This window comes from Rhinolophus sinicus, chromosome 18 (assembly GCF_057876585.1).
Source record: "Rhinolophus sinicus isolate RSI-liver-muscle chromosome 18, RSI-T2T, whole genome shotgun sequence".
NCBI classification, from domain to species: domain Eukaryota; kingdom Metazoa; phylum Chordata; class Mammalia; order Chiroptera; family Rhinolophidae; genus Rhinolophus; species Rhinolophus sinicus.
The window spans coordinates 13,230,126-13,248,654 of record NC_142518.1 but is presented as its reverse complement, the minus strand read 5'-3'; the positions used below and the strand labels follow the sequence as shown (position 1 = coordinate 13,248,654).

Sequence of the window (18,529 nt, the reverse complement as noted above, 5' to 3'; positions counted from 1 at the left end):
CTCTTTAAAGACCCTATCTCCAAATACAGTGACTTTCTAAGATATTAGGGGTTAGGAACTCAACATATGAGTTTTGGGAGTGCACAATTCAGCCCATAACACTGAAGCGTCACGCAAATATTATGCTTTGGCAATGGGAATGATAGGAAAGCCTTGCCCTTCCCCGCTGACGCCCAACCTGGTAGCTCGGGTGAAAGGGCCCAGTTAAAACTGAGATGTGACGTTAGAATTGGTGAGTCCGCTGCTCAAACCCAGAGCGGCTAGTTTGTCACAAAGCCCCACAGGTCTGATGTCAGCCAGAAGCGGGCGCTACCTGAATCCATCCTTTACTGTGATGTTTGGGCCCCGCCCCCTCTCTCGCTCTCTCCCTTCCTCCGCCTCCTGTATGCTCACGCCCCCGCCCCCGTGTGTTCTTTGAACTTCAGCGAACGCTCGGGGAGCTCGTGTTCTTCTGTTTTAACACTAGAGGGCAGTCGGCTACGCCTGCGTAGTAGCGCGGGAGGCGGGGGGCGGGGTCAGGGGGCGGGCCCAGGGGGCGTTGGGAGGCGGGGACAAGCGACGCAAGCAGCCGCGACGCCATTTGCTGCGGCCAAGCGTGGGCGCAAGCGGATCTCGGAAGAACTCGGACTCGGGACTCTGCTGCGCACGCGACCCGGCCTCTCGCGCCTGCTTGGTACTGCGCTGTCCCACGCGTCGCTCCTCGCGCCCCTTGCGGGAATCGCCACCACCGCTGCCGCCGCAGCCGCCCAGATAGGAGTCGGAGACGACGCGAGGCCGCCGGCTCCGCCATGCCCAAGAATAAAGGTAATGCCGCCTGGACCGCGCGCGGGACCACGGCTGCGCTCGGCTGGGCTCCCCGGGCGCTGCCTACGGCCTCGGGATAGCATAGGCCGCAGTGACCTTCCTCTTCGCCCTGCCTGCAGGCGGCTGGGCGATCCGGACGTGATTCTGGGCTCGGGAGAGGAGCTGGGAAGTTACTCCTGCCTTTTAATTTGGTCACATTGGGGTGGAGCCGACGCCATTTTTGTAGGGCCTCCTGCGGGAGAACGTGGGCTTTTGCTCCGGATTCGCGCCAGGCTGACCGCAGCGCCATAGGGACCCGTGGGGAGACCTCCTCCGGGGCGGTCTTGGCTTCGCAGATGGTTGGGCCTTCCCGGGCAAGGGGAGTTAAACCCTGGAAGCAGTTCTTAACTTTCAGAGGGTGGTACTTGCGTTAGTGACCATCAGGCACTTCTGCGTGGGTTTCTTTATGGACAGTTGTTGAATATTGTTGAGGCTGCCCCTTTTCTCTTGGAAGCAGTGGATGAAACCTTGATGCATTTTTAAGGTTTTTCTCTAGAGATGTACTACTCTTCGCCATCCCTTTATGGGGTTTAACTTTTTTCCCCCAGAACATTTGTTCCATATTTAGCCGAGTTTTCTACTTTTGTTATAGATCATGTATGGTGGTGGTGGTAGTAAAGACCTTTTAAGTTCCCTCCATTCTGAAGCTGAACGTTCATAAATTATCAGACTTGAGGATAAGTTTATTTGAAATGTCCAAAATGGAAGGCCTAATCTAGGTGAAACAGCCCTAAAGAAATTCTCCCTTTTTTAGACTTGAAGATGTTTCTGCTTTTTAAGTATCCTTATGACCTCGAAGGAAATTATTCCAGTAGAAACGGGGGGGGGGGGAAAAACATCGAATTTCTGACAGGAGAAGAGCATATTTCACAACCCACAAGCAGTTTCCTTTGATTATTCATCCTGAGACCCCCTGCCCTGACACCAGCCTACTTCTGCTCTCTTCTACTAAACAGCTGGCTCCAGGGATTCTGCCTCATTTCCTCTGTAGCTGTCACTACTCATTGTATCCCTCCAGATACTTGGTTGCAGTTCCCTCAGGGCACTCCGCCTTACTGCCTTTAGAAATCTAACTTATAGGCCCTTTTTTGTAGCAGGGGTTTTACTGCTAGATCTGGGAAAGACAGGGTGATAAAGTAGGGTTTTAAAACTCAACAGTTTTCTTGTAAATTATATAATTCTTTATTCCTTCAGATGGTAACTGGATTGCTTCAATATTTATCTTATTCTCACTTTTATTTCTAGCGATGAGATTTCCAGTTCCCTAACTAGACTGTAAGCTCTAAAGGGCAGTAATAGTATCTGTCTTAGTTACATTGGATTGCTAGCACTTGACACTTAGTAGATGCTCAATAAATATTTGTTGGGTTCAGTCACCTTCCTCTGTTGACTCCACCCTTAAGTGAATAATAGCTTCCCCTTGCGGGGAACAGGGGACAGGACTTCTGTATTAAATCACATCTAGTTCACTGGCGTCCTTTAAAGTTCATTACGTGGCAATAAAATGGGGTGGTCAAGGTATGGTTAATTCAGGTAAATTGAAAAGAATGAATCTTTTGTAAAATAACATTTGAGGCATACAAAAATGACAAATAATGCTGTGAACACCTGGGAATCCATTACTCTGGACTTGAGAATTACAGCACAGATTCAGTTTAAATCCTCTGTGTCCCCCTCCCCATTCCTCTTCCTCTTTCTGGAGGTAACCACCATTCTGAATTTAGTATTTGTCATTCCTATGCATGTAAAACCAATCTGTCATCTTAATTATTTTACTTACAGGAACAGTAGTTTTGAATGGAATTTGATGAGATGAGGTTTAATGTAGAAATACATTTAGGTTTATGTTTTTCTTCACTGGAAAAGGCAGAAGCCCTGGTCATACAAGTAAGGATATATATTGCCATGAACTGTGTGTCGAAAGACTTGCTTTGGACAGATTTTTAGCCTATTTCCTCTAGATTCTGTCAGCTTATTACCTCAGGAAAAAGGTTATCCTTTGGCCCACTCAGAAGAGCATTTGGGTTAAGGTGCTCTCACACTTTGAGGAAGTTAAAACTATCTTTGATTTTTAAATTGTCACTCCTTGAGGAATGTATGGACTACTCTTGACTGACTCATTCAAAGAATTGCCGACTCCAGTATATAACTCAGGAAACAGATCCTTGCCCTAATGGAGCTTTCGCTCTGGTCTGAAGGTCTGGCATGATTAATGGCTTGAAGCAGAAGATACTTTTCTTAGGAAATTAGTTTTGATGTGCCTTAAGAATGCCTCAAAATCGGAACTCTGAGGGCTCTGGGTGGGACAGGAAATTATAGAGGGCCACCTCACAATAGCACGGAGCATTCTGAGACTGCCCCCAGGACAGGGTAAGTGTCTCTTCACAGTGGCCAAGGGCACATTCTTTATTCTATTTGGCCTGTGAATTTTTGCAGCTTCCAGGCTCTTCCCATGAGTCCTTTAGTGTCACTATCACTTACAGCCTTTCTCCCACCTTTTGGAAATGGTTGCCAATGTGGTTTATGTTCTGGAATGGTAACAAAATGCTGTGGAGAGATAGATACCCTAATGTGAGAGCCAGGAACAAAAAGATTACATTTGAATCTGGTCACCCCCACTCGCTGACTAATGGTAAGTGAGTTACTTCTCTGAGCTTGAATGAACTCCCTGATAAACAGGATAAATAACAGTTAGTGCCACATAGAGTGATTGTGGCAAGGAAATGAGTGGCATTGCATGGTGGGTAAGAGCATAGTCACTGGGGTCTCACATCCTAGATCTCACTTCACGTGATACAGCCTCAAATAAATCACTTAACCTTTCAAAGATCATTATTTCTTGTGAAATAAAGGCAAAATCTCATAGGCATAGGCTTGTTAGGGGCCAGTTTACTGGGACAGTGAGAAGTTAGTCTACTTGGATTGAAGCATGAGGTGGTAGAAGTGTTGAGAGGTAGATTGGTGTTCATGTTTGTAGGTTGAGAGACTTACATTCTTTAAGGTAGTTATGTTACCACTAACAGAAACAAGGATATTGATTAAGGACCAGTTTTGTAAAAGAAAGTAAATTGAGTTTTGAATACAATTGAACTTAAGGTGATAGTAGCCCATTTACTGGAAATGTACTGAGCCATTAGAAATATGAGACCAAGGCTTAGTTGAAATAGTGGACTGAGATGTAAAATTACGAGCATAGAAGTGATAGGTGAGAGAAAAATAAATTTCCTTGGAAAGAGAGTGAGCAGAAGGTGGGACTTAATGAAGCTCCAAAGGGATAGGCATAATGAAGGGGAGCTCATGAAAGGTCGAGAATAATGCACGTGGCCCTTTTAAAAGTCAGAAAAAGGAGAGTTGAAAACTCAGCAGTGTCATTATTTAAAGTATGAAAAGCAAGCGGGGAGGGAGAAGGACAGATTTTTAAGGACACCAGTAGATAAAAGAGTTCTGGAATCCTAAATGGTAAGTATTTGGATCTTCTGTTCTGAGTCCCTGGTTTTACAGAGGCTGAAACAGATCCTGAGAGGTTTTTGTGAAAGCTCCATGTATCCTTTACTCTCCTCCCTCTTTGTACATCTGGTAACAATTCTCTTGTTTCCATCTCAGAAATAGTCCTCTTATTATTCCTCTGAATAATATTCCATTGTATGAACATAGCACAGTTTATCCACTCACCTCCTGAAGGAAGGACGTGTTGGTTACTTCCAAGGTCCTTTCCTCTTCATGGCTACATTCGGCCTATTTCATTCGATGTGTAATAAGGACAGTAACCTTCTTACCAGTTTTTCCACTCAGAGGATCATGTCACACCTCTGCTTTTTGTTGAAGTACTTTTTATTAAAAATGTTTGAATAGTAAATGTATTCATGATTCAAATTTCAAAAAGTATAAAAAGAGAAATCTTTTCCTAAATGTGTCTGTCCCATTGCCACCTACTTCTCTTTCTCACAGGCAGTCACTTAACTTTTTTATATGCCCTTTCAGAGTTATTTTATGTATTAATATATATAAGCAAATATAAATTTTTTTTTTTTACACCAGTGGTGGCTTCATGGTCTTCACCTTGCTCTATTTTTTTTTAAACTTACATGAGGGAGATTTTTGAATATATTACAAAAGTAGACTAGTACACTGCACCTCCATGTACTCATCTCCATTCTCCTGAATGCAGATGTCCTCAGAAAGAGATCTGTATACTTGTCTATAATACCTGCTTTTGATTTGTTTCTTTGTATTTTATGTCAGAAATATTCCAAAAGGAATTTCCAAGAAGGATAGGGGAGTGACAATACGTAGTCTGAGGAACTCACTTAATATGGAGATTGTAAATTCATATGATTGTGTGACCAAATTAGGTGAATTTTTTAATTAAGTGATTTTTAAAAAAAGTCTTTTTGAAAGCTTTAATTTTGTTTGTTTTCTTAGTGTTGTGCAGATAATTAACATCTTTCTCTTTAAAACTACTAGGTAAAGGAGGTAAAAATAGACGTAGGGGTAAGAATGAGAATGAATCTGAGAAAAGAGAGCTGGTGTTCAAAGAAGATGGACAAGGTAAGTGTATTTGTAAGTTAGGTTTCTTGTATTAATAGTTTTCTTTTTTAAATATGGAATTTCAATTTATAAGCATAAAAGATACTGTTCATAATCCTGAGTACTAGATCGCCTGTCCCTAGTTTGCTCTTCTCCATTTCTCATTCCCCGTACTTCTCCAGAGACTTTCTTTTGGTGATCATTTCTTGGTATGTTCAGTCTGCGCTGTGGCATTTTTGTAAACATGTAGCTTTCATTATTTTGCATGAACACTCATAACTAAGTGAATTGTACAGTTCAGAGGGAATTAAGCCTCAAAAGCAATGGTTGACAATTCCATGATTTAGTAGACCTACTTTGGTAGTAAATGGTGCTATCCATTTAGTATGATAGTATGTTCAGTGGACCGTGGGTACTTGAGAGGTGAATCTGAAGCCTTTTCCTCACTTCTCCAGTGCCATTAGCATATAATTTCATAAAACATAATAAAATGAAACTAAACTGTTGACTGACCTTTTCAATCCAATTAAGATTTTGTGAGTGCTAGACCAACATATCTAACACAAGTTTCCCATGTTTTTATTTTGAGTAATTTCAACCCTTCAGAAAAGTTGCCGTATTTAGTACAGTGAACTCCCTTAAACCCTATATCTGGGTTCATGTGTATGTTTGTTTTTCCTGAACCATTTGAAAGTTAGTTGGAGACATCACAATTTTTCCCTTATTATAATAATACTTCATCATATGTTTTCTAAGAACAAGTATATTCTCTTACATAACTACAGCAGAGCCCTCAAGTAATTTAACATGAATATATTGTATATCTAGTATATAGTCCATATTCAGAATTTTCCAATATCCCAATTTTCAACACTTTTTTTTAACAGTTTTTGTCTTTTTATAAAACTTTGGTGGATTTGTTCATGCCATATTGAGGAGCCACTAAAAAAAATGAAACGTTTTCTGGCTAAAAGACCTTTTCATTTCTTAGCCTTGGCCATTCTAGTTTCCATTAGCAGTTGACGTAATTTTGACCACCGCTACTTTTTCTTTTTTATGTTTTTACCCCACTTTGGAAGAGAGGCTGTCTTTGAACTGACCAACCATGTTGGTGCTGGGTTCACTGTAGTCTGCGGAACTCACTTCCATGTGTCAGCCCCTCAGTCGAGCCTTTCCAAGTTACATCTCAGTGTATTTACCAATTAGTAGGTATCTTTGGGGGTTAGTCTGATGTACAACTTGAGTAAGCTAAAGGTTCCAAAGTGATGTAATGACAGAAGAGACAGGCCCATGTGCAAGCTAATGTTCCCAATCTCAGTTTTTCCAATGGCAGTGAAACCAGGTGGCTTCCTGGGTACCCTTTGGAAAGATTCTAATTAAAAGTTCAGCATTTTGCCTGAGAACATCTTTCTGGCTTTATAAAAAAACAATAATTGCTAAGATGTTCTAATTTAAGAAAGACATTATTAATGTTAAGTTACTTTTATTTGGCAAATGTACCAAATATTGTGTTGAGATTTGCCTCTAAAGCTTCTGAGGGAAAGAAAATCCAAAGTTAGGCAAGGATTCAAATGTGAGAGTTTGAGGAGGTGTAGTGTACATTTTGGGACAAGCCACCTTGATCTCCAGAAATAAGCATAGTTATGAAGAGAGTAGTCAGTCCATTTCCTCAAAATGAGTATATAATTAAAACATTTCTGATAGCTGAGATAGCTTATACTGTGTTTCCCCGAAAATAAGGCCTAGCCGGACAATCAGTTCTAATGCATCTTTTGGAGCAAAAATTAGTATAAGACCTGGTCTTATTTTACTATAATATAAGACCGGGTATGATATGATGTGATATGATATGATATAATACCGGGTCTTATATTAATGTTTGCTCCAAAAGACGCATTAGAGGTGATTGTCCAGCAAGGTCTTATTTTTGGGAAAACATGGTAGAAATGGCATTACAGAGTTTGATTCTGGCTCAGCTATTAACTCGCTTGGTGTTTATCACTCCCTTGCATTTATTTTATTGCATATATGTATTCCCAACCAGTACACCTATGTCAGTTTTACGTGGCCTTTTAAGTTGCTTTTATCAAAAGTTGAACAGTGTGTTAGACCCTTTCCTTTTCTCTCCCCCAGAGTATGCTCAAGTAATCAAAATGTTGGGAAATGGACGACTAGAAGCAATGTGTTTTGATGGTGTAAAGAGGTTGTGTCACATCAGAGGGAAATTGAGAAAAAAGGTAGGTGTGGAGATTAATTTTAGTTCAATATAAAATTGTGATGGAGGGATGGCTCTACAGTTTTGTGAGCTAAGGATGTAAATTCTCAAAAGATTTCAGTGGAACAGTGATTTACAGATTCTGTTTAAAGCTTGATCTGCACCACCTATGTTACATCCCTGCCAAAAATGTTTAACCTGAATCTATTCATGAGAAAACAGCGAACAAATCCAAACTGACGGACACACTGCAAAACAAATGGCTTGGCTCTTAATACATTGTTAGTGTCAGGAAAGAAAAAAAAGGCTGGGGGTAGTATTAAGTGTTATATTAATGTTAAATTTCCTGAATTGTGATCATGAAAAGGCTACCTTGCAAAGTAATGACAAATTTCCAATCACAGTAGGTGTTCAGGCAGATTTATTAATCAGGTTTGTTAAAAGTCCCTCCAACTCTGATTTTACGATTTAAAAAAAAAGTGGTTAATTCTTCTGTTACCAAACTAAAGGGGTTTTGCCAGCTGTGTGTATGGGTGGGTGAGTGGTGGAAGGAGAGGAGGGAGGGAGGTAAAGCCACATTTCTAATTTTCTATTTTTCTAATGGATGGATAACTAACCACGTGGCGTGGTTCACTATTAAAAACCCCTTAATTTTTTAACTAATCATCATCCCTCTGCAATTACTAACTGTCCGATATCAAATAGTTAAATAAGATTGTTTTTATAACATTCCAAATTACTGGAAATTTGAAACAGGCACAGCTGCTCGCTATGGTTTTTTTTTTCCCCCCTACTTCTAAATATAGGTGCTTCATCCACAGTTGGTATTTTATGGGAATGCTGATTCAGTGTTGCTCTTGATTGTTTATTTTTATTTCTTTTATAGGTTTGGATAAATACCTCAGACATTATATTGGTTGGTCTGCGAGACTACCAGGTAAAAACAGAATTAACTTTTAATTGTTTACTTGCTTGATTTTGATAAGTCATTAATGTTTAGAACATAAGTCGTAACTGTGTTTAACAAATTCCAGCCCAGTGTGCTGCTCACCATTATGTCAACAAACATTTCGTAAGGGCTAGTTATGTCTTAGCCATTGCGCTAGGTACCCCAGGGATTATGGTTCCCAAATGCCAGTCTGTGCAGTTCACGTTTTCTCTGTAGAAGAAACATAGGCCATGTGCATTTTTCATGAAGGTAAATCAAATGGTCCTTTTGCCTTTTTTGATATTTAAAAAGTTCCCTTTTTTAGAATAAGCAATATTATGTAGTGGTGGTTTTTGTTAGTGTTCTTAGTTAGCAAAATAAAAATGTAATCTTATGTTGAACTTCCCACCCCAATTTTTTTTTTAATTCATATGTCTTGAAATCAAAATCTGGAAGCCATTACTCAAGGGGATACAGCTGAATGAGTTAAGCTCCTATCCTACAAAATGCGTAATTACAGTACAAACCATGGTATAAGTATGTGCTCTAAATTTAGATGAGCAGTTAGGCAAGAAAATGGTGGATGCCTCTCATGATCTCAACCTGGAGACTTGTTATGGGTCTGTGAGATCCATTTGGTTTCTACCTGTCGCGACTCATCACCATGTGTTTAATCACATTGTGATTGATAGAGTGTTTTTATTTTTATAACCTTGGTCATACTTTGATATATATATATATTTTAATATACCAAAATAAAGAATTACGATCTTTACTTTAAATCAATGGTTCTTAACCATGGGCGATGTTTTTTGTCCTTCACGACACATTTGTCAGTGTCTGGAGACATTTCTGGTTGTCACAACTGAGGGAGGAGGACAGTGCTGCTGGCTTCTAGTGAATAGAGAGCAGGGGTGCTGCTAAACATTCTAGAATGCTTAGGACAGTCCCTACAACAAAGAATTATCCAGCCCAAAATATCAGCAGTGCTGAGGTTGAGAAAGCCTGCTTTAAATTCATATCATTTTAATGTCCATTTTCTTCTTTTGATCTTAAAAATAACCCCAGAAGTAGGAAGAATAATTAGTTCCCTGTTTAACAGATTAGGTAACCAAGGAAGGTTCCAAAAGGTGTTAACATTCTGACCATAAAATGATAGCCAGGACCAACTTTTCTGATTCTTAATCTCCCATGATCCTTCTATGCCCCTGCCATTTCCAGGGTGATCCAGGCAGGGACCAGTAGCATCACTAGCTGTTTAGGAACTTGTTACCGTAGTAATGCAGATTCTTGGACCCCACCCCAGGCCTCCTATATTAGAATATGCATTTTAACAAGGTCCCCCCTGGGCTTCTATACACATATCAGTTTCAGAAGTGCTGGTTTGAATCACACTGCCCTTGCATCACTGTGATTATTTTCATTGCCTTTGAAACAATCGTGTTCAACTCTTTCTTCCTTAACTGAGTCAGATTCTTTTCAAATGGGGAAGTGTGAACATTCTAAGGCAGTAGTTTTCAGTGGGGTATTTGCATCAGAAACACCCAAAGAGCTTTTAAAAATACAAATTCATGGCTTCACTTCTACTAATCTGTCTTGAGGGGGTGTAAAAACTCCATAGAAGATTCTGATCTATCCTACCCTAAGAACCACTGGTATATAGAAAGGTATATTAATTTCCTTAGGTCATTATACCGGTCTCAATTTTTTAATTAGAGTGTTTAGTCACCTTGTAAATTACGGCCTCAGGGAATTTTTATATTCAAAAGATTTGTAATCAAAAGGTAACAGTAAATAACGTAAAAGATTGGATGTGCACAGTTCTACTCTTATTAAAGTGAGATCTGTAAATCTCTTCCCTGAGTTTGTTGATCATTATTCATTTATGCATACATGCTTCTTCATACTGGGTTAAACCCGAAGATGTTTTTCAGAGGGTAGAAGAAAACTTTAAAATTGTTAAAAAGGAAGAGTTTGTAATGGAACAGCGAGATCTAATTTTTTATCCAGTTTGAAAGTAATTTATGAATTAACATAACATTTTGGCATAATCAGTTCTAAAAGTTATTTATCTCCTTTCAAGGATAATAAAGCTGATGTAATTTTAAAATACAACGCAGATGAAGCGAGAAGTCTGAAGGCATATGGCGAGCTTCCAGAGCATGGTAATGTCTGAGTTATTATATTAACTTATGGTGTTATTACCTGGTGGTATTTAGGTGAAGGAATGTGGGCAGAATTTTGTGGATTTCGCATATTTACTTTTGTGTTACCCTAGTATCATAGATCCCATAGGATTTTTTGTTTGCTTGTTTTTTGTTTTTAGAGAATTTTTATAAGAGTTTATTTGAGCAAAACTGACAACATTGCCGGGGAGCAAGACCTCAAATGCTCCTCCATAGGACTTTTTTTTAAGCCAACATTCTTTATTTCCTCTCCCAATACAAAATTTATGCATTCTTAAGCAGAAAACTTAAGTAAAACAAGTCCTTTATAACTTCATCAAAAGGCAAGTACGCTTTAAATACTATTTTGTAAGCCTACATTTTTCACTTGGCAGTTATTTAATTTTTTGGCTCTGTTGTATATTATGAAAACAAAATAAGCATGAAAATCCTGCTGAAATTAATGACTTGGCATTTCCAATCTAGGAAATACTAATATATGTGAGAATAGGACTAGCACCTCCTGGTGCATTTTCATTGCTTAGGGATCACATGATTTGACCAAATCTTTCTGATTGATGAGTCTATCTGATGATTGGTGAGTTGTAAGCGTGTACTGGAATCTTTTTTTAAAGTATAACTGGAAGTTGTAATAGCTTCACAATTTATGTGATTAGCCTGCCTTACTAACAAAACCTTTGTAAACAAAAAAAAAATTATTACACAGGTACTTTTCCATCTTGATTTAGCAATGAATTTGTCAGGCACTATGTTGTATAAAATACTGTTCTGTATAGTAGAGTTAAGTAGAAGGGAAAAGGGTCTTTCTGATAATAAAACTTAGATTTAATTAATTTAAAAGTTTGACTTGTAAGAGTGTCCTTTTATAGTTCAACATTTGATATCAGACTACTTCTTTAGTGGGCAGTTATTTTAATGACATCTTGGTTATAGTATATATTTGTTATTATTTCCTTAGCTAAAATCAATGAAACTGATACATTTGGTCCTGGAGATGATGACGAAATCCAGTTTGATGACATCGGAGATGATGATGAAGACATTGATGATGTAAGTAGATGCACCTTGTGTTTTTCGAAATTTATTTGTGAATTATCCCCAAAGAAACTAGCTCTTTCCCCTAACTTCCTTTAATCTAAGAATGTTGAACACTTAAATAAGGGTATATTTCAAGACTTGTCTATGAATTAAAATACTCAGTAGACAACTAGTCAAACTGTTTATACTTTGAAAATTCATATAATCTTTTTCAACATTTCCTAAAAATATCAATATTTGCTTTGGCAATATGAATGCTAGACATTGGAAGCATAACTTGTTTAATTGAATGTCTAAAGAAATAGCTATTAAGAAATTTGTAAGAAATATAAGGTCTTATCAAAGAAACATGCCTTCTCAATTAAAATACTGGTATGTTAGAAGAATCTTGTTGGAACCTGCTCGATAAATGTTGAAATTACAACATACATTAAAAGCTTTGTTAAAATCGAGACCTTTTGCCATTCTGTTACTTTATCTGTTGGATATGCACTATTGGCAAACTCTTGGATTGGAGTTAGTGTGTTTATTTTGAGGAAAATGTGTTGTTTTTCCTAACAACAAAGCAGTGATGCTCATAAGAGTAAATGTCTCATTGCTTTCTGTTCGTACAATATTTAAATAAAATTCAAATTTAGTTTTTGGCAATATAAATTATTTAATAATTGGGTGGTATTGTAAGTTACTCTTAAATCTGGTTTGGACTCTTTTTTTCAAACCCCTTTAAGTAAAAATGTAGTTTAGAAGCCACCTGTGTAGATAAGACTAAAAATAATATTAATGTTTTATTTGATTCAAAGATGAAATTTTCATATACCTAGAGCAGTTGTTCCTGACCAAGGTTGTGCAACAGAATAACCAGAGCTTCTCAAAAATACAAAGACTGGTCTTGGGAAAGTCTGAATTAGGCATCACAAGTGACATCCACCACTGAGATTCTACAATTAGCATTTTCCTATACATGATTTATCACGAATCTGTCTCTACCTTTATTCTCCCATCTATCCATCTTATATTTTGATGCATCTCTAAACCATTTAGAATATTCTCATCATGAACTAAAGAAAATTGGAGTACATACTTATAATGTGTATGTGCATTTATGAATTTTTAAACATATAGTACCACTCCACTAATGCTATGTACATTTTAAAGCATACGCTAAAATACAAAATGAAAAAGGGTAAATAAATATGTCATTCTATTTTTTCCCCCCCTTTCTTCCGCCTCCCCCTCTACCCCACCCCCCCCCCCCCCCCCCCCCCACACACACACACACTCCGGTTCAAGCCGTTGTTTCTCAGTCTAGTTGTGTAGGACACAGCTCCCTGGCTCATGCTGGTACTATGAGCCTTGCGCTCCCCCCAGCTGAGGTAGTGGGTCGCAGGTCAGTTGGCCTCTTAATAGCAGCTCACAGCAGCTGGCTCCGGCGGCTCCGGCTGCTCACGGCAGCCCAGCTCCAGGGAGAGCTGTTGTTCACCATCTTAGCTGTAGAGGGCACAACTCACTGGCCCATGTGGGAATCAAGCCGGCGATCTCGGTGTTAGGAGCACAGCACTCCAACCACCTGAGCCACCCGGCCCTATTATTTTTTTTAATGTTTCTCCTTTTGGAGACCCTGAGCCGGAGGATTCTTGTGACTAAACTCTTAATGATACTTTGACAGTAGATTTATCAATTCTGTGACAACCTGATATGGGGGCCGACCCGGTGGCTCAGGTGGTTGGAGCACTGTGCTCCTGACACTGAGGTGGCCAGTTCGATTCCCACATGGGCCAGTGAGCTGCGCCCTCTATAGCTAAGATTGTGAATAACAGCTCTCCTTGGAGCTGGGCTGCCGGGAGCTGCTGTGAGCGGCCAACCTACGACCGGTGACGATGGCCGGTGACCCACTGCCTCAGCCCGGGGGAGCGCAAGGCTCATGATACCAGCATGGGCCAGGGAGCTGTGTCCTACACAACTAGACTGAGAAACAGCGGCTTGAACTGGAGTGGGGGTGGGGAGTGGAAGAAGGGAGGTTGGACCTGATATGGAGCTATTGTGTTGTAAATGAAGGCATGATCCAAACATTTTTACGGCTCATCTGGGGTAAAAGGCCTCTTTATTAGGAATTAAGAACCTAATCAGGAAACTCTCCTGAATATGAAGCCACATGTAAAGAGGTGATAAGTTGAGGATCTACACAGGGCAAAGATTGTTCTAAGAAGAAATTTTCTGAATCTGTGCCAATGCTTCCTCAGAACTGGGCCCAGCAGTCTGGCAGGTAAAATACGGTAAACACAGTGGTTATTAAGGGAATTTGAATTATCTTGAACATTTTGTAAGGATTGCTTTATCACCTGAGAACCCTATTTCCCCAAAGATGTTTTTCTAGATGGTTTATGGATGTTCTAACCTTCATCCTATAACCAGGTTGACTTGGGGGAGTTGAATTTGGTCAGTATCACACTTTCTCCTTTCTTAAAAAATGCTCCCCCGTGTCTGCTCCCACCCTCAAAAGAAAGTCACTAGCACAGAAGGAAGGAGACACTACACTGTTAAGAACAGTCAGTGTAACATGTTAAAACATTCTGAAGGAGATCAGGAAGAGTTATTGGCTGCAGACCAAAATTGAGAAAAGCCTGATGTACAGAATTTCCTCTTTAAACTGCATTTATTTCCCAGGTAGCCTAAGGGAGTGCAAGTCTCCCTTCCATGGTAGACTGCTAGAATAAAAGAATTCGTTTTTTCATTTGATCTGATGTTCTTTTCCCTTTCAGATCTAAACTGAACTCAACATTTCGCATTCCAATTTCTCTGAGGATTGTTCAACAATTTGGATTTTGACTGTGACCTGTTAAAGAAGATTGAAATTTCATTAGTTTGAGTGTAGTTTGTTAAAGCAGAATGCTTTGTTTCTAAGGTAATTCTTTAAAAACTGGTAGTGCTGAATTAACTGAAATGTTAAGCCCACTTTGTTCTTTTGTTGTAATGGGGCTTATGGGTAAAAAAGAGCACATCTATTTTTAAAAAGAGGAGAAGATGCATTCATTACCCTTTCTACTTTGACCACTTCCAGGAAGATTATGGATAAGCCCTAGTTTTGACCAGCCTGTTGACTGTACAGTGACTTTCTGTGTGTTCTAGTTACCTAGATGTGCCCATGAGATTCTGTTAAAATTTAAGGAAGGCAGAAATCTGCATTTGAAGTCACAAATGATTAGATCTGTTTTTCATATTTAAGTAGCATGTGGCTATTTTTATACTAATTTTGGTGCATTCTTTTCAGGATCTTATTTTGCCAGCAAACATACCAAGAAAAAGGCATTAATTTCCAAAATGCAGTTTTTTGAATCTGGGTTTTAATAACAGTTTTGAATTGGTTAGTAATTGCAGATATCAAACACTAGGTGGCATCCAGTTATCTTAACATTGGAAATACTGATACAGCTGTCACCTTTTTTTGTTTTTACTTAACTGTGCGAAGGAAATTTTCCAACCAAGAAAAGATTCTTTTGATCATACGCATGGATGTAGAATATTTTTACAGAAAAGATTGTTGTGTCATTTTATTTCAGAAGTCATATACATGTAAGCTACAATTTTTATAAACACTTAAATTATATGTAAATGAAATTTCATAACAACTTGTCCAAATTAAGCCTTGTTCAAGCTATCCCTAAACTAGGGAAAGAGGAGGGAATAACAACTTAATAAAAAGATTATTTCCAATTTCCAAATGGAAGAGCTACAGCAGAGAAATATAATAAAGACAATGTCATGCTGCAGAATATATTATGCCCTTTGTGTTTAGGATGTATTTTATTGTGTGTACAGATTGTCATGCTTGTATCTTAGTGGGAATTTAGATTGACCCTCATTTAGCTTTTCGTTATCAACACTGGTAAAATGAAATTAAGGGCTGGACTAGTTAGACCTCATTAGCCACATTGAAATTGTGTGCAACTTTAAAAGGAGAGATCCATCAGGACTCCAGAGAACTTTGATGAAAAGGAATATCACGGGGAATAAAACTACACGTGGCTTCCAAACAACAAGCAAATCTTACCCCACACTTAGTATAATTTCCTAAGTGTGCAAACTCTGGAATCGAATTCTGAGGTTCTTTAAAACATTGTTAAAAGACTAGACATTAAAAGTGGATGGTTGCGGTTCATGTTTCTTATTTGGCGTTCCTGAACACTTACCTAGGTGGAATGCATCTGAGACCATGGACTGGTTTTTAATATTTACAAGAAACCAGCCTCTAAGATTTGACTTAGTGATTATCTCCATTAGTACTCAACCTCCTACGACCTTTAGGCTTCTGCACATGAAACCGTTTTGCTACATCCTTCCACATTGTTTTACTGAGAATGTTTTAACTCTGCGTCCGTCCGTGATACAGTTCACAGTAGGGGTGGTGCAACTCAAACATTAGTTTTTCTACTTAGCTCCTCTAATAAATATGGGTGATCTAAAGATTCTTTAAAAATTACAACAATGGCCCGAATTCATGGTGTTAGCAGTGATTCTTTTCCCCCCTTGGTAGTAACAGCTCAATGCAGTGCTGCTGCATCCTGGAAAAATCTCAAATCATAATAATTAAACTAATTGGGGTAAAGTATGTAGCTCGTGCAATACTACTTGGAGAAATTACTTTACTAACTTGTCTTTAATGTGGAAATTGTAGTTTCATCGATTTGATTATATTTCAAATGAGGAATGGAAGTGGTCCTTAAAAGCTTTTTTTTGTTTTGGGGGGGCTTTTTGTTTGGTTTTGGTTATACTCTTTGATTCCTAAAATATAATGCTATAAGGTGTGCCCTGAAAGAAAATAAAATGTTTGAAATCCAAAAATAATGGTTCTTACTACTAAGAGGGTGTAATTATAACTAACGACTTTGATAGGCTTGCATTTTTCATGTGCTTATTGCACTTCCAGTTATAGTATAAATATGTATTACTAAGGTGACTAAATAACCAAACCAAGTGTTTGTGTAAAAAAAGACTTGCCAAAATTTATTTGACTGTTGAATCTTTCTTGAACATTCAGCCTCTTAAAGAGACCGCCTCTTAAGGTGCCCGTAAACTATGCATGATGAAAATTCTTGTATTTTGTTAAGGAATAGCCATTGGATTACTCACCACATCTGTGGTATCATGGCTATAAATATAGTTGCTTACAAAACTCTGTGACTCGTAGTTTAATTTAATCTCCTCTATCTTGTAAATATTAAATTATAGGATGTTGAATAACATCTTTAATAAATATAAACTGCTGTCAGTATTGACTTCAGAGCAACTGAGTAATCATATAGGTAAAAGCATGTTTCAAATACAATACCTAGCTGGATTTATGCTTTATTTGTATTTGTATTTTGTATAGATTTAACAACATCTAGTATTAACTGTGGCTTGACAGTGTATCCAAATGAAAGTGAAGTTCTTTATGTTACTTGACTGTCATAAAGATAAAAAAGGTTTATATTGGTATGAGATGTTTAGATCTTATCCTGCTTAGGAAGGGGAAGTTCCATGTATGCTGTTTGGATTCCCATGAACTTTTGCACACCAGATTGTGCTTTTGATTTACCTTAAACTACCCTCCTTTTTATCCATACTTCCTATTCAGGAAAGAACAAAACAATTAAAACTTACAAGTGTGCTAAGACACTAGCCTCTCAGGTATAGAGTGAAGCGAGGAATTTGGAGAGTATTGGACTGTATCCTCTCTTACCCCCAGCTGTCAGGTACTTACAAGGCAGTGTGATGAAGAGTGAAGAGCCTGGGGCCTGTCCCAGCCCCCACTCTGCAGGTGACCGTGGGCACCTTCTCCTGCTTGTCTGAGCTTCAGGCTCCTCACCTGTAAGATGGCGATGGTGAGAACAGTAACTGTGCTCTGTGATTCTCTGGTTCTCTGAATCACAGAGTTGTTGGGAGGGTTGATAATTTATGTGTTCATACATACGATGCACTTAGAGCAGTGTCCGCCGCTTTTCACTTGATGTCCAGGACTGCGTATGATAGAATATGCACGTCTTTTATATTCTCTACTTACCATTTCTTTTACTTGTAGTCTTTGGTTCCTATAATAAAAGAAATGTGTAGAATATATATTTGTATATTCATGTTGACAAGATATTTAAAATAATTGCTACCACCCTCATTTAATTCAGCGTAAGACTAACAGGTGGAACTTTGCTTGAAGATGTTTTGCAAAATACCAACTGTTCTAGATTTAGAGAAAGTTTATAGTTATTAACATTGGTAGCTCTGATTATATTTCATTCTTAAGTCTTTAATATTAGTCCTTTTACGTCCTTTATTGTAGATTCTTGAAAGCTAATTAGTACTGACTGGTTTGGAGGTTTCCTTTCTCATCTTTTGGAATTATGTAAAAAAATCAGATGCAAAATACAGCAATTAGAAAATAAAATACAAAATAACTTCCAACACTGTATGCAGTTGATTCTTTTTCAAACTGTTTGACATTTTAAACTACGTTTTAATCATGATTGTTTTCTGAAATTCTGATTTTAAAAAACTTGTGCTATATGAAGGAAATGTATGTTTTTGTCTTTTATATTTATGGTTTTGGTTTTTTGATTTGGATGAATCTGTTCAATCAAACGTCACACGGGGTTGCATTTTCTGAGTGAGTGAATGTGTTAACACACCTGTGCTGAAGATGACATTTTCTAGTGGCAAATCAGTGTCCGAAATGACCTCAGATTGCCAAAATTACATTCAACGGATGTTACTTTGTTATGTGCAAAGATAACATAGGTCAAATAGGTATTTGTCTTCTGG

At 38.4% G+C, this 18,529-nt stretch overlaps 1 protein-coding gene across 1 annotated transcript; it reads left to right on the top strand.

Moving 5' to 3' along the window:
- Positions 1-562: 562 nt before the first annotated feature.
- EIF1AX (eukaryotic translation initiation factor 1A X-linked) lies at positions 563-18,172 on the top strand. Its single transcript, XM_019755433.3, has 7 exons — positions 563-804; positions 5,308-5,391; positions 7,504-7,607; positions 8,472-8,522; positions 10,597-10,678; positions 11,658-11,749; positions 14,497-18,172. Exons 1-7 carry the CDS (start codon positions 789-791, stop codon positions 14,500-14,502), a joined length of 435 nt encoding a protein of 144 aa, XP_019610992.1. The 5' UTR covers positions 563-788; the 3' UTR covers positions 14,503-18,172.
- Positions 18,173-18,529: the final 357 nt, after the last annotated feature.

Bases quoted from the DNA above. Each gene is read 5' to 3' on its own strand.
- EIF1AX (XM_019755433.3), top strand. The intron at 7,608-8,471 runs GTAGGTGTGGAG...TTTCTTTTATAG, and splicing joins GAGGGAAATTGAGAAAAAAG to GTTTGGATAAATACCTCAGA. The intron at 8,523-10,596 runs GTAAAAACAGAA...TCTCCTTTCAAG, and splicing joins TTGGTCTGCGAGACTACCAG to GATAATAAAGCTGATGTAAT.